The 24,443-nt window shown below is 50.4% G+C and overlaps 1 protein-coding gene across 1 annotated transcript in view; it reads right to left on the bottom strand.

Annotated features, from left to right (window-relative positions):
• Nucleotides 1–24,443, bottom strand: part of ARHGAP32 (Rho GTPase activating protein 32) — a 176,095-nt gene that overhangs the window by 7,693 nt on the left and 143,959 nt on the right. Inside the window, exons 15-24 of the mRNA XM_017738338.1 lie at nt 14,850–14,952; nt 11,889–12,033; nt 11,178–11,260; nt 8,869–8,976; nt 7,473–7,618; nt 4,419–4,620; nt 3,494–3,639; nt 2,502–2,576; nt 1,091–1,942; nt 3–455 (exon numbers count right to left, since the gene is read on the bottom strand). Of these exons, the coding sequence (XP_017593827.1) occupies nt 3–455; nt 1,091–1,942; nt 2,502–2,576; nt 3,494–3,639; nt 4,419–4,620; nt 7,473–7,618; nt 8,869–8,976; nt 11,178–11,260; nt 11,889–12,033; nt 14,850–14,952 (2,313 nt within the window). The remainder of the gene's footprint in view (nt 1–2; nt 456–1,090; nt 1,943–2,501; nt 2,577–3,493; nt 3,640–4,418; nt 4,621–7,472; nt 7,619–8,868; nt 8,977–11,177; nt 11,261–11,888; nt 12,034–14,849; nt 14,953–24,443) is intronic.

Here is a 24,443-nt window from a genome sequence, read left to right as displayed (position 1 = left end):
GCCGGGGTGGAAGCTGCACTGCTCCTGCTCCGCATCCCTGCTGCCAGGCGTGTCCCCGGGCACGCCCGCGTGGAGAGGCGGGGGCTCCTGGCCTCCAGGTGCGCCGGGAGGGTGGTTCTGCTCCCCGGCCGTGCCTTGGCAGTCCTGCTCTAAAGGTGCCCCGGGCTGGAAGTGCAGGCGGTTCTCGGGCAGAGCAGTGAACAGGTGGAGCTTGTCGGGAGCACCCGCAGAAAGATGGAGCTTTTCTAGAGCTGTGCCAGCTTCAGCCTCTCCATAATTTGTGCTTTCAGCATGAGCATCTCCTGGCCTTTTGTGGGACTGGGCGGATGCTTGCTGTGCGGACTCGGCTAACGCTAGGGCCAGCATGCGCGCTGCGTTTTTCGGAGGAGGAGGAGGGATAAGAGACACAGAACTGACGGGAACAGGATCCTGGGGGGAGTCGAGGGCAACTGCTCCTAATGGGGGAAAATTGAGAGAGAGAGTGATTTTATGTTACCCAATAAGGAGAGTGACCTTAAGACTATTATAAAAAAATAGATGCTCTCCACACTTTCACAGTGGAAGTTCCTTCTGATGTGAAACACTTGTGTCTCACAGGCAAACGCTGCTCGACAGCACAGCAGTTCATCACAAAGAGGAAAAAACCCAAGAGATTGTCTAAATCCTCTTGCATTTCTAGAGAGGTAGGAAGGAGGTAGCAGAGAATGAGATACCCTTACACAATTTTGATCATAAGGTTTTAGGCGGAAAGGTCCCTTCTTCGAGTGTTGGCAGATTTTTAATTTAAAAAAGGAAAGTCTTAGATGGTCTACTGGCTGAAATGATTGAGAAGGACATGCTAGAGATTTTCACGCATGACAGGATGGGAAAAAAAAAAGCGGACTATAAAGCATTATGGAAATTATCTGAGATTTGTGTGATGTAGGGAGAAGGCAGAGGTTAAGACCTTACTGATCTGCACAGCCCTGCAAGACACTCGTGACCAGAACTGATGGGCAATCCCCTCTCCTAAAGGCACGCAGAGGAGGACGGTTCTGAGAGCAGCTCCCCTTTGGAACTTAAAGAAAGAATGGAGGAAAATGCACTGTACCTGGCTGCGTGTGTCCACCGGGTACAGTCTTATTCTGACTGCTTGGCATGGCTCTCTCCCCTTCTTCTGGCAACTCTGCTTTGCAAGCAGCCACTAGCTGGGGATGCTGCAGCTCTTGGTGGGCTCCTTCCCCTGCTCCTGTTTCACTGTTTTTCAGGGGCAAGGACATCTGGGTTGGGGACCTGTTTGTGATCTCAGTGATGCCAATCCCTTTGCTCCAGCTGGAAGCAGAGGAGTTCCTGGATGTGGTGGGCACTCCTCCCAGGGCCTCTGGCACACGGCTGGGCAGCACAAAGGAGGTGGGTTCTGTGGTCAGTGGTGGAGATTTGATGGGCTTTCGGGCTGTCTTGGGTGAGAAGCTGAGGGGTTTGCAGGCCTGCTCTTCCGTGGGGCTCAGGTCCAGCGTAAAGAAGGGACTCATCTTCTCCTGGAAAGGGGACACTGGCTCAGAGCTCGTGGCACTGCCCGGGGTCTGGGACTGGCTGCCTGATTCTAAATCCTTCTTGAGCAGGCTTGGCTTCTCCTTATTGATGTCGACAGACTCCAGCAGGGAGGTGCTGCTGTCCAGGCACTCGGACTCCGCCTGGGGGGGGCTACACTGGAAGGACATGGGGTCAAAGTCCAGGCTGGCGACACCAATGTCCGGCGGGCTCAGGTCCACGTCCTCCGAGGAGCGGGGAGAGATGAGGGCAGGGACGTGGATGAGCCCCTCGTCCCCGTCGCTGTCGTCGTGGGGGAGGTTGTCATAGGAGTTGCAGCGGTTCATGTTCCCCAGGAGCTCCCCGTTGAAGGAGGCAGACAGGGCATCACTGCTGGACCTGGGCCTTCGGGGCCGGAACAGTTTGGATTCACCTGGAACGAGGAGACACACATGGGTTAGTGACAGCACCTCCTGTCCAGGAGGCCAGGCCCTGTGGGCAGGGGTCAGAACAGTCCTAAGGCAGCAAGAGGTTCCCTGGTGATCTCTGCACACAAAGTAACATTGTTGGCAGTAACTGCGTATTACATTTGCTTAAACTCTTTTGCGTGACTTAATCTGAAACTAAGCTGTGTGCACAGGCAAAGACAGTTTAAATGTGCTGAAGCCCTTTCTCAGAGATGACTTTCCTTCACAGTGCTGTCCTATCAACCTTTAAATAGCGAGGGGAGGTGCCAAGGAATGAACATAAGCAGTGCCAGCTACACCAGAGCAAGAGGTTTGCTTTTTTTAATCTTCAAAGCAGGAGAAGCCATGAGGAGCATTTCTGTGAGACCCATCTGTGCTAGGAGCAGAAAGCTGCTTCATCAGTTAGCAAGTTCAGCTTCCCTGAAAGGGTGGAAAACCTGCCCTGTTTAATATCTGCAGCCAGAGATGACCAAGTGCCTCCCTTAATGCCCATTTCCTGGAAGTGCAGGTAGGATTCTGCCTTACCATCCACAGCATGCAGGGAGGTGAGGGACTCCTCGCTCTTGGCCGAGCGGAGCGTCCCACTGTCTCCTCGTCCTCCTGAGGGAAGGAACCACACAGGGAAAGGATCAGTTAGGAAAGGGGTTTACATTTAGCTGGGTAACGGTGGCAGGAAAAACATAAATGCGTTTCTAGCACCAACATCACTGTCTTGAGAGTAATTTTGTTTTGAGGGTGGGTTTCTGATTCTCATTTTACCTGGAAACCATAACTGACCCAAATGGTGACTGCTGCAGGTGACAGGTTGGGAAACAAATCCCCACAAGCAAAACCCCGCAAAAAGGGGGAAGGAAGGAACATTTACACACCCTGGTTTATGGGCACTAAACAACTACAATTTCAGTCTCTGAGGAGACAGTCCCAAAGGGCATCATAGAGTGTGCGAGGACTGTGAGGGTAAGAATTTAAAGAGGGACCTGGGAGATGAGGGGATAAAAGTTCTCACAGGCCCACATTTTGGGATTTGTGGTGTGTTCTACTGCAAAAACACGTTGGTATTTTTTAGTTTGGAAAGAGACAGAAAATTATATATGGAAAAGGCTGAGAATTCCACGTACATATCCTGGCTGTGGCTACAAAGGCTTGTTGGCTGCCTTCTCTGGGTACTCTGGTCCAGCTTTCGGAGGGAATGTTTGTGGGAAGGTGCCTTTCCCTTGTTTCATCTTCTGACAGCAGCAAGGGGAACCAGAACTGCATTCTCATTTCATAATGAGAGTGTCAGAAGGAATTATCCTGTGATTTATTACAGCAGCACCCACATCTTGTCTTTCCAAAGCTGCTCCAAGCAAAGCACGGAGGTGCAAGCCCTGGCAGGCACCAGAGCTGCCCGAGATCCATCGGGAAAGAGCAGCTGCTGGAGGTGTCGTGCATGGCTTGGACGCTAGAAGGAGATAAAAGCCCGCTGCAAACATCCCTCTGCACTGCTGAAATGCCCGGGTTTTGGAAGGGGGCCTCACCTGCCAGGGCTATGGCTTTCATTTCCGAGGGCTCGCTGGGGTTGCGCTGTAGTTTGCGCTTGGACACGGAGGAGGATTTTCCCAGGTTGAAGAAGGAACGCCAGCTCCCCACTGGAGACTTCTTCATCTTACTGGGAGGCCTTTTCCTGGGGAGAGAAAATGGAACACATGGATGGAGGGGGAGCTGCAGCTCAATCCTGGCTGCTTGTCATCAGCACTCTCTGCTTTCTGCTCAGAAACTCCTGGTTTCTGCTTGGAAACTCCCTCTTTTCCATAGCCGAGGATGTTTTCATTCTTCCGGCACAGCCCTAAAGTCTTGCTAGGTGAATTCCCCCAGCCTCTGCAAAGCAGCTGCAGTGCAGGTGAGGAAAGGCTCCTCCTTATCCAGTCCAGCAGCCAAGGGATGGATTTTATGGAAGAAGCCCCAGCTCTCTGGGAAGCTGGACAGCCATAAAGGTGTTCGAAAGCATCTCTCACTCCTGCTGTAAAACCACCTTTGTCTCCTCCACTGCCATATTTAATTTCTAGTGTCCTCAAGCCTGTCCAACTGCTCCACTTCAAGCGAACCTGGATCTGTGACAGGCACTTAGTCCTGAGATCTGGAAAACCCCAGCATCTGCAGGTGTTCACCCTGTTTACATTTCTGTGTGTGACTGGTCCAGGCATCTCTGCATCACAGACAACAGGGATTTATACATTTAATGATACCCCTGCTGAAAACAAGGGAGTAGAGCACAAATTATTTGGCTAAACCAAGTCCACCACACCACTGATGTGAGCTAAATCCTCCCAGAGTCCAAAGCAGGTGGAAAACTGGCTCCAATGCTTTACATATTTAACAAGTCTCAAGTCAATATAAGCAAATTCTTGCCATATTCAAAATAACACAGGTATGACACATGCTGGAAAGGAAACCTGTCTCTACCTTTCAGATGGGAAGTCTATGACTGTGTGGAACTTCCCCTGCAAAGCTGCTGGGCCTTCTCCCACTTCGATGTACTTGCTGTCTGCCACGATGGGAGAGTTGATCTGGGCCTGCGTCCGTGCCTGAGCCTCCTCCAGCGTGAGCAGCTTCGTGGAGGGGGAGGACACCAGCAGAGACTTGGGCCGGGACAAAGAGCTGTGCCCTGCAAGGAAAACCACAGGCAACAGGGAGAGTCAGCAAACAGCAGTGCAGAGATCAAAGCTCAGCTCTGTGTGTCTAGGGAGGTGCTGTGTTTTTCTGAACCTTTGTTATCCCAACCACCAAGACGTGGACAAAATGTGGTCACAATGTCACAGATACGTTGATGACTAAAAGAATAATGGCTTAATGTATTAAAAAAAAAAGCAGAGGGAAGCAGGTAGGATGGAAACCTTTGTGACATACTTCCCTTCATCTCTATTCAAGAGCATAAAGAAAATTATGTTTTCCTTTGTATAAAACCTGGGCCATTCCCAGATTCCACTTCTCGCTGCAGCAGGAAATGCCATGTGTGACTGAAGCTGCTAAAAACCAAAGTGCACCTGGGCACAGCAAACAGAATCTGCTGTGTGCCCTGCCCGTGGCCTTTTACAGCTTGTGCCTGGTTTTGGAGACAAATGTGTAAAATTTCAAAGTAGCTGCTGCTGCCTCCTGCTGCTGACAGCTTCAGTGGAGAGGAGATTACAGGGAGCCTGTTGTAGGAGCAGCTCTCCTGTGTCTGCCACTGCCTCTTGTACAGGTGTTTCTAGGGTTATTCCCAGGTGAGTTCGGGGCTGTGGGGGAGATGTGCCAGGGCAGAACATCCTGGTTGGTCCAGTCCCACGGCTGGCCCTGGAGCAGCACAGCTCTGTGGGAAGGATGCACAGTCTGGGGGGTGTGGGAGCTGTAAATGCTGTCCTGGGTGAAGTTCAGGTCAAAACAGGTCTGGCAGCACCCCTCTCACAGGTGGGTACAGGAGCTGTGCTCACACCCAGAGGCTCCCAGGAAGCCATTCTGGGATGCAGAATTCCTGCACTTGGTCAATATGCTGCCCAACAGCCTGACCCTTCTCCCTGCCAGGTCTGTGTCAAAGCCACTGAATGCAAATGACCAAGTCATTAAACAATTAGCTGAATTTACACGGGCCATTCTAAGCCTGGATAATCATCTGGCTGGGATTCGGGGCATGCTTATCTTCCTTCCCCTGGCAGAGTCAGCCTGCTGGGGCTGGCACTGCTCAGCCAAGCTAACCTCTGGCTTCCATGGTGCAAGGAGCCAATTCAGTTTTGCTATGGCTGTCAGAGGCATGTGGAGGAGGGGTGCACATGTGCCATGTGCAGGAGGCAACCAGAAGCAGCCTGGGCTCTGGGGGGACTCTGCCTGGCAACACCTCCCATGGGGCAGGCAGTAGGACACTGTGGAGGAGCTTCTCCAGTCAGGTCGAGAAAGGTCTCCACCCATGGATGGCACAGGAAGGTTGGACCAGACCAGTGGTTCCCTGTCAGCAGGCGGACTTTGGGAGGGGCCAGGGGGTAGAAAAACCAACCGCACTGCTGCTCGTGAGGCTCGCTGCTGTTTGCTGGTGTTTGCCAGCTGGCTCACTTGCTCCTTTGCCCTGGCCCCAGCCTGCCTTCTGGCTCTGCTGCCCTCGCTGGCTCACCCTCGCACCTGTCCTGCCTTCCTGTGCCACTTCACCCCATGTCCTTGCCCAGGCTGCCTGCATCCTTCCCTGCCGCGACCCTGTCCAGGCTCCTGGTGCTCCGTCCGAGCGCCCACTCGCCGCGTGTCCGGGGCCGTCGCCCCTCGGGAGCAGCCCCAGGCAGGCAGCGAGCACGGCCCCCACCAGGGCACCCACAGCACTGCCCTGACCCGCTGGGGGTAACGCCCTCTTTTTCTCTCAGTCCCCTCTCTCTCCTCTCCCCCAGTCCTTTTCCATTCTCCTTTCTTCTTTTCTGTCTCTTCCAGCCCTCTTTCGTTCGGGCAACTCCTTTTCCTTCTCTTTTTTGTTACCAATAAATGGTTCTCAGATACAACGTTTGCCTTGTTTGGCTTAATTTCCTTCCCGACCATCCATTTTTAAAACAACTCCTCGCAGTTTCGCCACAGTGGAACGCAACACATGGACTTAGAACTGCCTTACGGCAGGAGAAAAAGCTGGACTTGGATCAACTCTGCCAGCCTAAGCAGAGGTAGGGTTTGTTTAAAAGAAGGGAGCAGCAAATACAGTGGAAACCCAGCTCTGTGCAGTCCCCAGGTGTGGGCAATTGCAGTATCTGTGCGTGTTCCAGGCAAGGGCAGGTTATCAAGGCAGATGGTGCAGCCTTAATGCTGCTTAGGAGCAGGAACAGCTTGTAGCAGCCACACTGACACATTCTCCCGGTGCAACTCTGCTCCTTCTCGATGGAACAGGTACATGGTCTCAGTTACTCCAGGGAATTTGTAGGTTGCAAGGCTGGATGACGTTCCAGGTGCTCCAGGTTCATTCCTCATCCTAAAGCAACACCAGCCTGAGCCGTGTGGCTGCTCAGCCCTGCTCATGAGCCCACACAGGCTCTGCAGAAGGAATAACCGGTACAGGAGATGTCAAAATAGCCTTTTAAGAGAAAGATTTAAGTTCCTTAGCCTCAACATTACTGAATGCAGAGAGACTGCATTACACCAGTTCATTCCTCTTTGTGCTCTAAGGTATGGATGAGGGCAGACAGACATTGGTATGTAATACTGAAGCAGAAGCATCAGTAAGATGGTTTTAAAAAGGAGAGGGAGCAGGGGGGACAAAGATTTAAGTGATTCCTTGCAATTTCACGGTGGCAGGACATAGAAGTAGAAGCCAAACATTCATCTCTGCACTCCTGTGGCTTCTAAGAAAGGTACAGACAGCAATTTCTAAAACCAAGCCATGTCTGGGTTCTGACATCCCAACCCAGAAACGTGTCCTCTAGGTTAAAATAAAAACATTTCAGCGTCCCAGAGGAGGCTCAGAGACCCACAAAGTGCTGCCATTCCTGCCCAAGTGAAGCAGCAGAGAGCACGCACCTGCCCCATCCCGGATGACAGAGCTGAGCTTGGAGCTGAAGAGCACATCCACGTGGTTCAGGATGAACTCCACCACCACCGACTGGATCCGCACCTCCATGAAGGCGGCCGTGCCACTGAAGCAGGCGGACTCGATCTGCTTGGACCTGCACAAAGGGACACTGCGTGAGGGGAGAGGCTCCTGCTGCCTGAGGCCGGGGCACCTGTGGGGCTGCAGGGCCTGGGGCTCAGACAGAAAAGGCTTCAGGACAGTTCTGGGGTTCAATCTCAGCAACGCTCACAAATGATCACTGACTGTGGGGATTTATGGCCAAACTGCAAATCCAGGTGCCAGTCTTACTCACAGGGCAAGAGGAACACTGGGCTGGGAGGAAAAGGGAGTGTGGGACAGGTCTGAATTGAGGTAAATACACTGAACACCCACAGTGAAGAGCTCTTTGTTAACTCATTTCCACGGCTGCAACAGTTTAAGGCAGTGCTGTTGTACGAACCTGCTGTGGCCTCTAAGGGGATTTTCCCTTGAGCAGGGAGTGTCTCCAACTGATCCTGCTGAGTGAGTGCCCTAGGACCCACCAAAGCAATCTCAAACACAAGATCACTCCACTGCTTGTGGAAGAATTGCCAGAAAGAAGAGCCCACCTGCATAAACTGGGAGTGTCCAAGGGCAGGACAGGGCTTGGAGCAATCTGGGATAGGTGAAGGCGTCCCTGCCCATGGCAGGGGCTTTAAGGTCCCTCCCAACCCAAAACCCTTCTGGGATTCCACTATGAACTGCACACTCGGATTTCTCAGGTCGCTAACAACAGCAGTTCAGGAGTCAGTACAATAGAGGGCAGGGTGATACTCTTCTTTTGCTTTTAAAGCAAAAATTTTTAAGTTACACCATTAAAGTGCCCTATCATGCAGATTCAAAACCGATTTTAGGGGACAGATTTATCCAAGATCACTTCTGTAAGTTTCAATTCTTGCAGCCAAAAGCTGTCAAATTAGACTCTAGAGACTTATGCAGTGGGAAATCAGTGATGCCACTGTAGAAATTTTTCTGGATGATCAAAGACACACCAGTCTCATCTAACCAGGAGAGGAGAAATTATCCTCTAAAAGAGGGTTGAGGGAACTCTTCTTTGTCACTACTGACAGAACTGCAGGCAGTGGAACTGTGTTGTGTGAGACAGGATAATACAGGGGCTGGTTTACATCACTAGGTCAGGAACTTGCCAGTTGATCTTAAATCCTGCTTAGAATAATTTCCCATATTTTACAGGAGGAGAAGAGCACACTGGGTGAAGAAAGGAAGAGCTCTTCCCAGCTGCTGAAAGCTGGGATTTTCTGGAGTATCTGTTGTTTATAAATGTGAACATTTATCTTCTATTGAAATGGGAAAATCCCACAGTACCTGAGGAGGTTTGGAGCCCAGACGATGGCCAAGTTCTTGGTGTGCATATTTGTGATGGAGCAATAATCAGCCAGACGAGCCAAGTGTCTCATTAGGAACTCCAGTGTCCTGGAAAACAGGAGAGAGGCAAACGTTCAGCACCACTGAGCAAAGCCAGGCCGTGATCCACAGCACAAACCCAGCTCATTATTTCCTTTTGGTTTGACAGCTCCCAGAAAGGAATGTTGAACTCCTTCCCCTCAGCCCCACGGTGGACGTGGCTTCGGCAATAATGACACATGCTGGGGTGAGGGGAGTCTCTTCTGACTTGTCCAGGCTCAAGGAAAGGACAGTTCCAGAAAAAACCCCTCTGCAGGTGTGTGGCAGCCCTGAGGGGCTGCTCAGGGATGTGCAGGGAAGGATGTGGAATGCTAATCCTGGGAAGGGGGGGAGTATTGATTCAGACACCCCAGGACACTGAAAACCAGCCAGCTGTATCTGAGCCCTACTTTGGAAATTCCTGGCTGCAGGTTTCCTGTGGGTGGGTAAGACAGATAGAAGGTTAAACTTTGGAGGCTTCTGTTCAAATTAAAAAATGGTGGGTTTTATATATTAAGCACTCTTGTGTTTAATACAGGCTGGGGAGGAGGGAGCAGGAGGTGGCAGTGAAAATGCTGCTCTACCCTCCTGGTGCCCCTGGCTTGTGTCTGTCTCACGGCCTGTCCTTTTTTGGGGGGGAAGTGAGATGGAGCAGGGAGGGTGTTTTGGGGCTCAAAATTCCACAAATAGACAAGACTGGAAGTGAAGAAAACAGCTATGGCTGGAAACCAAGCAGACACCTCCTGCCTGCAACTTCTCATCACTGAGTGGAAGAAAAATAAAGTGTTTTTTCCTTTTTCCAAGTAAACCCCAGGAAAGGAGAGCAGCCCCCCGTAACCTACAGATTCTACAGCCAGGTGTTGTGCCCCCTCTCAGAGACTGATGAGCTGCTGGTACCAGTGCCCAGTTTAACCAGCCCCATAAAGCAAAAATCATTTCAGGGAAGAGGTGAATGGAAAAGAAGGAGATCAGTCTATTTTTCCAAGGGCCACACCCCCCTCAATTAACATCAGTGTTGCAATTAGTTACTACAAGCAGCAGCTGTTGCACCAACTAGCCAACCTTACAGAAAGAGCAAGTAGCACAGCTGTAGTTTATAACACATCAGTTAAATCCCAGTTAACTTTTACAATTAGTTATTTATACCACTCACTGCAGCATTGCAGTTGTCCAGCTAATCACCACAGATCACAGTAATTGAAATTTAAGCATTTATTAGCAGAAATGACTATAAATAGTTATGGATAGCTGTCCTCATGTGTTACACCAGACCACTTGGACCAGAATTCTAACTCATCCTGCAGATTAACATACGTTACAATAATCAATTGATGATTGTGATGAAGTATTGTAATTTAGGTAACAACAGCCAAATACCGCCTGCATTCACCCCAAACAGGCACCTAAACCACAGGGACACATCAGGGCAACTGGCCCAGCCAATTAAAATAGTCACCAATCTGTAAATAACTTCCACCATACACTGTCATTAGCTGTTTCTACCAAGTGCAATTCACAATTAGTGAATGCTACTTACCATGCATCACTAGTTATTAATATTAAAGTCTCATTAACATGTATTCTGTGTAGTTATTAACGCCTATCACCAATACCAATTCGTCTGATGCCTTTTCACCATACTCTGCCATGATTTTTGTTACTAAAGACCGTTAAAATGTTGTTGTTCTTAGTCAAGACTCATTACCATACAGCATGAGTTCTTACTACCACTAATTAACTTGAATACAGTATTTTAACTGGTGATTTTTAAACACCATATTATGCTCTCTAATATATAACACTAATATAACTAATTATATCAGTTATTCTCACAGAGCATTGTTTTATTTGCTCATTACTATTGTTGCAGGGAGGGGCAATCTGGAGACAAAATACAGTTGACCAAGTTTGACTGAAGGCCTGAGCAATTTTTTGGCTATATTTCACTTTTTTTAAAGTGCTCTTAGCACTGTATTGTGCCCCCCCACAATGAAACTGTTTCCGACATAAGGAGCTCCTCATTCCCTCCCACACGGAGTTTCCAAGGAAGTCAACTAAGACCATGTTTAGTGTACAGTGTTTGGGAAGGAGCTAAATAAAATATAAATCAAACTTCTATAGCCATAACCATTTCAGTATGCAGAGGCACAGTGTGGCTGTCTGGAGAGGGAAACTGGAATTACAGAATTCCTCTCACAAAATGCCCACAACACCCCAAAGGCTGCACTCACCTGTAGTGGGGAGGTGGCAGCTGCTGGATCACATCATGGATCTTAACCAGCCTTTCCTCATCTGTAGCAGCAGAAACAGCATCCTGGAATGAGGCAGGAAAGGATTGAGCTGCAAATAAACCCCTAACACACCAATCTTGGCAGTGAGGTGGATTTTGTTGCTCTTCTCCCCCTTGGGCGAGGGGTCTGTCTTGGGGACAGAGCAGCACATGGATCACGTAAGGAAGGCCAAGTAACTCATGACCTGGGACATGTTAATGGCACAGAGAATTCCTGCAGAAGGCATTCAGCTCAGAGAATCACTTGCTTCTCATCCCATTCCTGGGAAATGGCAAACAAGATGGGAACTCCTGCAAAGCGTGGGAAGTGTGCCAGGTACCTTCTGCTGGGGCCCCTCAAGTGGAACCAACACAGTGTGGCACAGGGGACAAAGGCACCTGTGAGTAACCTAAAGGGGACACAGAAAAGGCCCCTCAGACCCCGGGCCACTGCCAGCCCCTTCCGGAATGGCAGGATGGAATCGGGAGTGTGGGCAGCACAGTGTCAGGCTGGGAATTCTGGTGATACACCCTTCTGATGGCTCCAAACCCCAACTGACACAGAGCAGAGAGGGAAGAGAGTGGAAGGCAGGTCCAGCTTCCAGGTTTTCTCTGCTCTACCAGCTGAAGCCCCACTGAAAGGGGAAGTGCCCCACATTTGCCTCATACTTACGGAGAACTTCTCATAGAGTTGGTAGGTGAGCAGGGGGTTGGGGAGCTCACGGAAGTACAGCTTGCACAGGGAGCCCACACAGTGGATGTCCTGGATGTAAATGTCCTTGGTCAGGTCAGGAATCTGCTCGGAGTCGAACTCGTGGCTGGCAATGAGAACAGAGAAATGGGTAAAGGGGTTTGAGGAGGAGGAATGACATCAAACCCAGCGCAAATTACAGCAAGGCTTTCCTGATTTACAGGAAAAAATAAACACTTAGTCACCAAAGCCACATGACCCACGGCTGTGGGGCAGCCAGTGGGGATTTTTTCCAAAAAAGAGACTTTTCTTTTTTCTAATAAGGCATTTTCAGCTAGTTTTACGACCAACTGGCTGCAATCCTTTTTGCTGCATCAGGGCTTTTCACAAAGTCTCCAGAGAACATCTTCCAAGACCACAAGAACAAGTTTAACTCCCAAGGGCTGTGCCTGGGATTGCCCATAGGAATGATGAAAGCTGCTGTCCCTCTGCATTTCAAAGGCCTGGAAATGGCAATGACAAAGCCATGCCAGCAGCACTGCCATCGGCAGCATATGGAAACCAGGGAGTGCAGGAATTCCTGGGGGATGAGCTGGTGAGCTGAGTCTGCCTCTGCTACAGGGAGAAGACAGCCAGGAACCACATGAAGAAAATCCCATAGCACTCCCTTGGTTTTCAGAGAGAGAAAAAACCCCAAATCACCAATGTTTATGAAATAAAAGCTGAGCTCAGAAGGCTGAGCTGGCTCACTGCTGGGAGTATGTGCTGGGAAGTGCTGTTTCCAATTAGCAGGACACTCCAGGGGGATGAGCGTGGTGAGCCAGGCCCTGGGAGCTGGAGAACCTCGGGGTCCCTGCCAGGGTCTTCAGGCTGCTCACAGCCATGGGGACTCATCCTGTCAGCGCTGCAACCACAGCTGGGGCTGGCTGTGGTGGCCACGTCCCTGTCCCTGTCCTGTCCCCCACCCAAAGCTGGCAGGTTGTGCCCAGAGGGTCACACAACCCCTGAGCTCACTCTGCCCAGGGAGCAGGACGTGCCCAGGGCACCAGGCGTGTCTGTAACTGGGCCCTCCCGGGACCAGGCCGAGCTCCATCCATCCCTGGACACAGACACTGCTCGTGGGAAGCCTTTCACACCCCACACCAGGGGCAGGACAGGTCCCCACCTCCTCAGGGTGAACAGGCCATCCCTTCCTCACCCCAAGGACAGCACAGGAGGAACGGAAGGATTCAGTTTTCCAAGCCCTCAGTGTCAAGCACACACCACTGCCACAGGCACCTTCTGACTCCCCCCTCGCTCACATCTGGGACAGAAACTCAGTTCCTGCACTTGGCTCCACAGAGAAGCTCAGGAAGGCACGAGCCCACCCCACACAAAACACACTCAGCCCTGGCTCCACCTCCCTGCCCATATCCTGCCCCACTCCGCTGGCTTTTCCTGGGAATAAAGCTCACACTGGGTCAGAGTGAGCTGTTCCCCTGCAGAAGTGAATGTGGAGGGAAGAGAGGGATGCCCCACTACACTCAACCCTCCATCCCTCTGCACTGGCTGTTCCCAGTGCTACATGGTATTCCTTCTGACCCAAAGGAAGATTTCCTTAGGCAAAGAACACAACTCCACAGCTCTCACAAAGAGCCAGGATACCAGGATACAGGGATCCACACCCCAAACCAACAATGGCTCTGCTGGCCCACCTGCCAAATAAAGGCAGCTACTGCCCTACTGAAGAGCCAACCTCTGTCCCACAGAAATCCCCCACGTGGAATAAATTCTCTAACCTTCTCTCCAACCAAAAAGCCCTTTAAATCCAGGAGATCCAGTTCTTCTGTGGGAAACCTAAGCACAGTGACTCACTTGTAAGGATACTGCAGCCCTAGCTTTGAAATGCCCTGTTTATACAGCTGGGAACTGCAGCAAGACGTGTCTTACGTTCATCAAACACTCAAAATCTGTAGTGATTTACATGAACAGGGACAGCGTCAATAAGTTATGCCATGTACTCCCTTCCTTTTGTCCTTGGAACATCTCAGAAACCTGGAAAACAGGCTGTTACTGCATTCTCTGCACTGGAACAGGGAATGATGCAATTACAATTTTAGAAAACCATTTCTAAAGCACCTTTGATACACAGTGAAGGAGAAAATGGTCCTGGCAACACTAAAGGGAAAAAATGGACTAGGGCAGAGATTAGAAGGATGGTCCAGCACAAGTCAAAATGGGGAATAAAGGGATGTAACTGAAGCAACAGCAAATGTTTTATTCAGTCACAGCTCCAGTTGGAGCCTTTGGATTCTGGATATCAAAGCCTTGGGACCAGATTTTTAAAATGGGACTTGCTCGGATGAGAAACAGGATTAATCTGAAGCAGAACAAATCCATCCATCCAAGGGTTTGAACAGTCACTGTCCCAGCTCAAACCTGCCCACTGAACTGGGGGACAGCTGGGACCAAAAAAATCCTCTGCCTACGGAAAATCCCCCCGTGCTGCCTCTGCAGGCCGCGGGCCCAGGACCAGTGCTGGAATGAGTCACGTCCACTCGGCACCCTCAGTGCTCCACAACAGAACATCCCACACCAAACGGCAGGAGGAAAACAGCCTCACAAAACAATAAAGGGTTTGCTGTGATGGGAACACAACCAGGACACACTCCTGGCCCTTCCCTGTGCAGCACAGCAGTGCCACCCCCCAGACTCAGGCACGTATCCTTTGCACATCACCAATTAACTGCGGGTAAAAGCCAGGAGCCCAAGGCAGCAGGGAGAAACATCAACTGCTCCAAAGGGCTCCCGGAGCGAGGAGGAACAGAAATGAAACATGACAGCACAGTGACACCATGAGCCTGATCCTTTACCCCAAAGGAAAGCTTCCTGCAGGATGACTCTGCCTGTGGAAGCCCAGGCTGTGCCCCTGCCCGTGCCAGGGGCTCCAAGGCCGGCCCTTACCGGAGTTTCTGGATGTTGGAGGCGATCCCGGACAGCCGGTATATCCCATCCACAATGCCGTGCTTCTCGATGAACTCAGTGCAGCTCTTGAGGACCTGGGGCACTGAACAACAACAGCTGGGGTTAGTGAAGTCCTAGTTCAGGCTGTGCTCTTGGCAGGTGCCATAAACTACTCCCAGCTGGGCCATGGCTTCAGTTCCTCCTTAGGGGAGAAAGCCTGTAGGAAATTTAACTTCAGGAGTTGGTGTGGAAACTGGTCAGAGGTGCTCCAGCTTTAACAAGAGAATGCCAGGATATGGATCAGGTCAAAAAAGGCCAATTCTGGCCAAACAGAGACAGTACAGGTCCCATGACAACTTGCACAGGAACTGTGGTGTGAAATCCCATCCCAGAAGAGCCTTAAAATGGAATAAATGCTATCTTTCAAATCTAGATAGGATTAACCTATCCTGCTTGGTTTAAGGAAATACAAACATCAGGGAGATGCTACTTTTGGCAGCATGGCCAGGAGAGCTTTTATAACCGATAATTTCATCCCCAATAATTTCAGCTGGATGTGGAGAGCTCCACAGCATCCCACGCTCACAGAAAGTGCAGACAGAGCGGGGCATGACAGAATGGAAAAATCAGCCCAGGGGATATAATCAGGTGTCAAGTTAATATTGCAGCCGCTTCACCACCCCATTCCTTCCAGCTGGCTTCCCAGGCTCACGCACATCCAGTGCCGGGGCCGCGCGTCCACCCCTGGAAGCTCGAAGAGGAGCGAATCCCTGGATTTACAAAAGGCCATAAAACTGCCCCCAACACAGAGAGAGCTCCTGTGAGCATCAGCAAATCTTCACAGAAAAAGCTGGGGTCCCTGTGGATCCCTGTGGATCCCTCTGCCAGCCGCCCTTTTGCAGCAGCTCCTCTGCTGATCTCGGTTTGTTCTGTAGATGCCAGGTCTGGCCAATGTGCCATGTGACACAGATTCCGAGCAGCTCATGTGGCAAATCCCCTTACCCCACGCAGCAAACGCCATCTGGCAGGCACTGCTCCCAAGGGCTGCTGCACTTGGGTGCTCCATGCTCCCCCCAGCCTCCACAAGGCTGCTTTCCCAGCCTGCAGCAAACCCTCGCAGCTGGAGGAAAGGCTCCTTTCAGACGGCTCCCTGGAAATCAGCAGGTGTATCCCAGGATAAAGGCACGTCTGCTCTGCACTGGAGCACAGGACAGGGTGAAAGCTGTAAATCCTGCAGCATGTCAATCGCAGGCTCAGCTGGAGCAGATTAAACCCTGCACCTGGAATGCCCCAAGGCACCAAGAGACAGCCAGAACCGAGCCAGCCAGGCTCCAGAGTTACATTCCCAGGGATGTACAGCAGCTCTCACCATTTTCCAGTCAGGGGCAGGCTTTGAGACAAGCAGAGCTGTTGTACATTAAGCAAAGAGCCTTGGAAACCCAGTGCTGCTTTTCTGGGGAACGAAAACCGGTGGAGGTGAAGCCTCCTGCTACCTCGGCACTGGTGAGCTCCAAGGAGGACCACAGCTGATGGCTTCAGGAACCAACCAGACACTCTGAGCTGGGATAGGCAACAGGTTCTCACTGAACACACACCCAGAGCACGCTGGGGACACATCCATCAGTCACCCACAAGGACAGATTTGAGCAGAGCAGGTAGAACACGAGGCCCAGAATTCTCATAGTGTCTCAAAAACATTTCTGGAGGACAACACTTAAGCCTTTATGCAAAAAGATTCAACACCTCTTGAAAAAGAAAGTTTTTAAGGCTGGAAGTGGACAGGGAAGGAGTTCTATCCTACTCAAGCAGTGGCCAGACAGGGCTGAAGTGTGCACTGTACTGCACTACAGCACTGGGAGATGAGTGGGGCCCAGATGTGAACTGTGCAGGGCAGCAGAGGTGCAACAGCTCCATCCCGTGCAGCAAAGGACGAGGACAAGGCTCTGTGTGCTGACACAGCTGGTGGTGTTTGTCCCCTGTGGGAGAAGAGCACCCCAGGCTGCCAGACACACCCGAACCAGACCCTGTGGATGTCCATGTGCACCTGCCCCACCACCACCCCTACAATGGTCACAGATGTCACCAGTGACCTGCACAGGGCTAAGCCCCCAGCAGCAGCATTTCCTGCATGCAGGAGTCCCAGAGGATCAGGCAAAGGAGTTTTACCAAGTTTTAAAGTGTTGTGGCAACATCTGCTAATGCTGCAAATCCCAAAGACCTAAATGGTCCATCCTGCAGCCACAGGAGGGGGCCCCTGGAATCAGTAGAGCCCACTGAAATAAATAAATCAAGATGCAAATAAATCAAGAAGCAAACACATCAAGAGGCAGATAAATAAACAGCACCCTCCCTGTCTGCCCCATTCCCACCAGGAAACCTGGAGTGACAGTGGGGAGCAGGGCAGGGGAGCCGAGGGCTGCAGCACCAACGCTCTGCCTCAAGTTCTCTTTTGTCATGGAAGAGCCTGGGTACAGTGAGAATAATTAATACACCCTGAAAAGATCCCCCCAGGCTTGTTCCAGGCATTTCCTCATCTGGTTACCAGGATGATCTGTTTTTTAAGCTAAATATACCATACCAGCACCAAGGATATTTTGGGGGAATTCTGCACGGTTGGAGAAGGAACCGAAATTCAAGGAGGGTTAAAATTGTACCTGAGGGCCCTTTGCTGCAGTGGTGACTTCATTTTTCAGTTTCTGAACGAAGATGACACCTGGCCATCGGGTGTGTGTTTAACCTCCCTCTGCCCTTTGAATCCCCAGCCTTTGGCTGAATACCCATTTTAGGGATGTACATCCACACATGGAGGGAACAGTGACTGTTCCCTCAGAAGGAAAAGGCAGGATGACAGGACGACAACCCAAGACTTAATTTTGCAAATGTCAAGTGTGCCCTGACCATCACCTAGAGCAGCTCCTGACACCACATTGTGACTCTGTCGGGTACCTGTGTCCATCTGCTGCAGAAATCCCTCCCCTGCAGGTGAACTTCTCGGTTCAGGAACTGATTTTGGCTTCTAGATCCCAAACCACAACCCAGGTTTGAACCAGACAGGTGATGCCTTAGGTTTTAATTTTCTTACTTTTCAAATCCTGCACTGCCCAGTGTGTGGCTCTGGAGTTTCTTGGAGCCTGTTCACTTCTGCTCTCTCGTGCCAGGCAGACATAACAAAGCCTCTCTGGGCCTGCTCTCCAAGGACACCCAGGAGGCCCAAAATGTGTAAACCAAAGCCTCTAAAGGGGGGGCAAGCTTGGGGAAACGACATCATTAACTGAAGCTTTAATTGGAGAATTAACCCTGATATGCAAATGAACCAAACCTATAAAAGTGTGAAGAACTCGTGACCTGGGGTCCACGTGGGCAGTGGCCTCTGGCTCCCCAGGGGTATCTTTGAAGGCCTTTCAAATAAAAAACCTGCTTTGCTCCCTTACTCCTGTCGAGTCTCTGTTTTTAGGTGGCCTCAAGGCATCACAGGTACCTCAGCCTCATCCCAGCAGGGAACAAACACAGATTTCCTCTCGCAGGATGTAACAGCAGCAACACTAAAGTTCTGCTAATGGCAGTTAATTACCGTGGGTTCCTGCAATTACACCAGACTCGATGGCACACGTGGTTTGCATGAAGAGCCATAAAGGCCCACCTGGGCCAGCATGTGGCTCCTGGCAATGCCCAGGAGCTTTGGGAAAGGCAGGAGGAGGGAGTGAGGGAGGGAACGAGCACAGGATGACACTCAGTGCGCTCCTGCAGCCCCATCCAGGGAACTGGGTCAGAGAATCTCTGAGCCCAGAACTGGGGCTGGGTTCTCCAGCCGAGCACACAGCCCTTTCCAGTGCCACATTCCCAGGCAAGTAACAAAAATCACTGATCCTAAGCTGGATTTTAGTCCTTTTTTGAGCTGTGGGGTCTTCAGCCAGTGAGTCCAGAAACCCTCCCTGCAGGAAGTCACTGCTTCAGCTGCAAGCAGCTCAAACCCTGCCAGGTGCTGCCTGGGAACAGCCAGCTCTGCAGTGGACACTCCTCCCATTCCAGAAACAATCACCTCTCCTCCTTCCCTCCGCTATCTCCAGTACCAGGTGGTTCCAGGAGATAAAGTGCAAAGGGCTGGAAATGTGGATGCCTCACCAAAGGGGACCCCAGCACATTTCATCATCACAGCAGCCAAAGGAATTCATTCAACTCCTTCCTGAGCATCTCTCAGCTGGTTTGAAAGGTTTATTGCATCTCCAAGGGCTCGTTAACTGCTTAATTCTCTGCCATCAAGAGGAAGCAGAAGTTTTATGGTTTTCATTCCGAAAAACATTTTGATTCATCCTCACATTTCCCTTCCTATCATCTTGTTGGGTGGGGTTTTTTTTAAATCTTTTGTAATGTTCCCTCCCTGGGCTTTGGGAGGCTTGCTTGTGTTGTGTTTTATTTTATTTTCTTAGCACATTACTGGAACCAGAAGTGTTTGTTCAGCCCAGGGCACGAGGCCTCCGACCAAGCCCCCCTCTGGCACTGGCGTTTTCCCAAAACACAGCAGTGGGGTGCAGGTCCCATGGGCCAGGCCCTGGGGATGGACAATGGCCCAGAGCACCCGAAATGCTGCTCCTCACTGAATTCCACACGTAGCAAACCCACAAGGGAGCTCAGCATCCAGGAACACCGACTGCCCCCAGCTCCACCTCAGCAGAGGTGACAAGCAGCACCCAGTGCCAGCAGCCTTGGGGAGCACACTGGGTATGGGGTCCTTCTGGGTAACAGAAGGTTAAAGGCTGTTCTGAGCCACCAGGGTAGAAACTGCAACAATCAGCCACCAGATAAAACGCAGGTGGAGGAGCTCACCCCTGGCTGTCCAGGCTCCTTTGGGAACAGCTGGGAAGGACAGGCAGAGGCAGGGGAAAAGCACCCCAAGGACACCCAGCACAGCACAAACGGTGCCACTGCAGCAGCATGAGCCCCTTTCTTGGAATTCTGTGCCTGGCCCAGACTGACAACTTCCAGGCATCTGGAATTAGCCAATAAATCCCAAATCCCTTGCCATTAATGCAGGATTATGTAAAAACCTAACAAGGAATATCCTCTCTTGAAGAAAATACAGTTGTTTTTACTCCAGTAATTTCCTACTTTAACTCAATTTTAGAACCATTCAGGTTGGAAAAGACCTCTAAGATCATCAAGGCCATTTTCCAAAAAACTGTCCAAGTATTTCCTTAAAAAAAACCAAAACAGTAAAAACCCTGTAATATTTCAGCCTGTGACTTTCAAACTTCTCATTTCTGAAGCTCTTCCCTCCACCTTAGAGTGAAGGTTCCAAAAAGGTGTAAAGCAGCAGAGGAGAGAGGTTAAGGATTTTCTCTTTATTGTTCCCTGTCATACAGTATTGTACCTGCACATGTCATTCCACAGGCGCCAGCCCCCTGCACATTCAGAAGAACATCAAACTCTAAAAGACTCTTTTCTCTGGACTTTTGTCTCATTCCTAAATCCCTGTCCTCATGTTCGAATCACCAAGAGAAATACAAGAGCAACCAGACAGACACCTTCTGTCCTTCAAGGTGCTCAAGGCCAGGTTGGACAGGGATTGGAGCACCCTGGTCTAGTGGAAGGTGTGGGGAAGGAAGGGGGTGGGACTGGGTGGGATTTGAGGTCCCTTCCAACCCAAACCAGCCTGGGATTCTGGGATTCTTCAATTCCCTGTCCCTCATTTCCAAGCCGTGAACCACATTTCAATTATCCACACTGGTGATGAGTGGTACAAAGTCTGAGCTGCCCCAGTTCCTGGTCACACACACACAGCTGTTATCTGGAGTGTGACTTTTGCACTTGGGAAGGTGCAACCACGGCAGAGTGGACCGTAACCCCTGAGCTGGGTCCCTGATCCACGCAGCGCTCGCAGAGGGATCGGCACCGGACTCTGCTTCCTCAGCCTGGAATTGGCTTTTATGGCAGCTCAGCCAGGGCTGTGCGAAAGCAAAGTGCAAAGCTCAGGCCTGGGGAACATAAATCCCCCTGGGCTGCATCAGGCAGGGCAGGTCGATAGCCACGTCTGTCAGGTCCTGGCAGATCAGCAATGTTCCCGTGGCTGTGCCAGGACAGCCTGGAACCTGAGGGCTGCCAGGGGGCCCTCACTGCCCATTATCCACGATGGAGATGTTGTACAGCCAATCCCTAGCCCAGGCTGCACCCACCAGTTCCCAGGGTTTGGGTTTAATTGGTTTTAATGCAAAATGTCACAGAATCATTCAGGTTGGAAAAGCCTCCAAGATTGAGTCCAGCTGCTCTCCCAGCACTGCCATGGCTGAACCATATCCCCCAAGTGCCACAACCCCACAGCTTTTAAATCCCTGGGCAGCCTGAGCAGTTCCAATGCTTGACAACCCCTTCAGTGAAGGAATTTCTCCTAATATCCAACAATACCTCAGATTTGGCCAATGTGCTGGACCTTTTTTGTTTCAATCAATTACACTCCCTACAATAAATTGAGAGGGGGGAAATGTTCTCCCCGTGCTAAGAGCAGCAGGGTAAGAGCACAAGCAATTCCTGTACTTGACTGTGACATTGTTCCTCATGTTTGTTCCCCCCACAGCTGTAGTGTTTCGAAATGCAAATTAATTTTCAACTCCCGGCTGTCCTCAGGGTCACTCAGGCACAAAGAATTCTCCCCTCGCAGCTGCAGACAGGGTGAGAGAGAAGGGGAGAGACAAACTGGGTCTTTTTTAACAGCAAAGGCTTGTGCTCCCCGCTCAGCAACCCCAGGGATGTCCCCCCAAACAAGGCATTCTCCACAGGGATCCCATGTACCCCTTTGTAATGCTGACCCCATACCCAATAATCTCGAGTTCCAGCAGGAGGGCAGATGGTGAAGCAATAACAGTGCCTATTGTGGTTGGAAATGTGCCCAAAATAGCTCAAAACTCTCGGCCTTTGAAAGTATTAAGTTGTGTCCAGTTAGTTTGTGCAGCAGGGAACACATCTGCAGCAAGGGGAGTTCTCTACTCATCTCCATTTTGGGTCAACTATTCCCTTTTTTTCCAGGCTGCTGGATCCACCTTTGATGCCACACGAGACACTCACTGCCACATCCAGGAGGACTTCAGGCACCTAAAACACTCTGGCTTGCCACAGTTCAACATCAGAAATGTTTGGATTTGGGAAACCCAACCAAGGAACACAATAAATACAGGGGGAACACACAGGGAAATTTACTTAATTCCCATACACATTCACAACTGGATGTCACATGCCAACCTGTGCTGGCAGTTGGATAAATACTATTTGATATTTATATCCCACTCCTAATCTCCCAAGTACCTCCTGGGTATTAGGAATTTACCTTGTGGCACCTTGGGGGCAGGTACAGGTTATTAGTTTGATTGTACAAGCCTGGAGATGGAATGGGAGATAACAAACAAATTCCCCAAAGCCAAAAATTTCTGGTAGAGACAGCTCAGGGCCAGAACTCTGAGTGCAGCCATGGCCATTGACTGCCCCAGTCCTCTAGAGATGGATTTTGAATTACTATATTGATTACTATAAATCAGGAAATACTGAAAGGAAACTGGTTTTGGCATGTTTGAGGCTGCCTGGTTTCAATATATTGCCAATTCAATTAAAAAAGGGACAGCAGGATGGAGGGAAGGGGATGGCTAAGATCACCTGGGAGCTCAGAGGTTGTGAAGCCACAACAGCTCCACAGAACTCCTGCCCCAGAACACCACTTTAAAACCTCTTTCCCCCCATTTACACCATGTGTGCACAGGGCTGCGCACAAGAGGGACTCAGGTGCAAGTGACAATGCTGAGACAGGCCAGCATTCCTTCAGTGCATGACAGGAAACTGTTTATAGACACACAAACACCACCGAGGCAGGCAGAGCAGGAGCATTTCCAGTGGCCCCAGTTAGGTGGCCTTGTCAGGAAACAAAGATCCACCCCTGATTTGTGAGCTGCAGCTCTGTATATAAACAGCCAAGCCCAGATATCCAGGAGAGCATTACAGAAATTACTGGATGAGTAAGGATGCATTATTTTTCCTGCTGTGCCAATGGAGAAGTTAGGATCCCCTTTTTAAAAAAACACCTGTAATAGGGTAGACAAGGTGAATCACCTCCAGACATCCCCACCTGCGTGGATTACAAGTGTAAAGGAGACAGGCCCTACTTTAAGGGACTTGCCAAAGTCACACAAGAAATGTCTCAGTAGAAAAGAGAACTGCAAACAAAAACTTTAGAACTCAGATTTGTGTCCTAATCACGAACTGCTTTAGGCATATAAATGCTTAAAAATAGAGCCAGAAGGAAAACTTGAACTGAACCTACTGGGAGGTTTGAAACTTTTCAGTTCACATCCAAACTTGTCAGCTTGGATACTCTGAAAATACCTCCTGAAAGCACAAAAAAGCCCCAAGGGTTCATTCCCAGAGTGAGCACATCTAACACAACCTCCAGCCTCATCCAGAGCCAACATTCCCTCACCCTGCTGGAACGGCCGTGGCCCACGTCACTGCTCTGAGGGAAATGTCACACGCACGTCACACACAACCAACACTTCAATAAACCTTTGTACAGGAACAAGTTGTTATTACCTGAACAAACCCATTGATGTGGCTGCCAGCATTCAATAACAATTCCAAACATACCTGGGAATCACAGGCCAGGCTGCTGAGCTGCCACAGAACTCCACGGGAGCTGCAGGTAAAAACTGAGGATCTATTTCACGTGGAAGCTCTGCAAATGTTCCAAAGTCTCTCTGAAGAGAAAATCCTTAGAGCAAAGCCAGGCCATCACGAGCAGGGATTTCCCCATGGTCATCAGAACACTGAATCCCAGAAAGGTTCAGGTTGGAAGGGACCTTAAAGCTCCCTCAGTCCCATCCCTGCCACGGACAGGGACAGCAATAACAGGGAGTGGGAACTGGTTACATTTACCCTCTTGGGAGTTAAAAAAGCAAGAAAACTGGAATTACTTAATCTGTAAGACTCAGCTGTCCTGAACTCCCAATCAAAGCTTCCTTCAGGATGACAGAGATTCCAAGCCAGGCAGGCAGATTATAACGACAATTCTGAGCTGGTTGAAGGGGCTCCTCACATCAATACCAGGAGCCACAGGGGTGACACAGACTGCCAAACCTGTGCTCAAGCTAAGGGCAACCAGGCTTTCTGAGATCCCAGCCAAGAGGCTGCCAAGACCCCATTCCTTGTGTTTGTGTTCTGGCAACAGCTCTCTCTATACCCAAATCTGCCATCAATTACCATCAGAGGCAAATACATCATCCAGCTGCAGGTAGGGGATGGCTCCAAGGGATGGATAACTACAGAGGACCCCAAACAAGCCGTGATGTCACCAGAAACCCCAGGGTGCTGCTACAGACCTTTCTGAAGAGCATCAGAACCAGCACAGGAGAATAAAAGCACCCCTGGCAAACCCTTGCTGCTCCTGCCCAGTACATAAAGGGATGCAGATGCCCTATCTGCTGTTTTCTGCTGCTCTCTTCCATTTTTATTTTTTATTTAATTCTACCCACCTGTCCAAATTAATTCTGAATAAATGTGGCGAACTGGAAGAACAGGAAGGACACAGAGCAAGATCAGGCGTGTTAGTGAACTCTGTCTTTT

The sequence above is a fragment of the Corvus brachyrhynchos genome, unplaced genomic scaffold (genome assembly GCF_000691975.1).
Source record: "Corvus brachyrhynchos isolate BGI_N302 unplaced genomic scaffold, ASM69197v1 scaffold46, whole genome shotgun sequence".
NCBI classification, from domain to species: domain Eukaryota; kingdom Metazoa; phylum Chordata; class Aves; order Passeriformes; family Corvidae; genus Corvus; species Corvus brachyrhynchos.
This window is presented reverse-complemented; position numbering and strand designations above follow the sequence as displayed.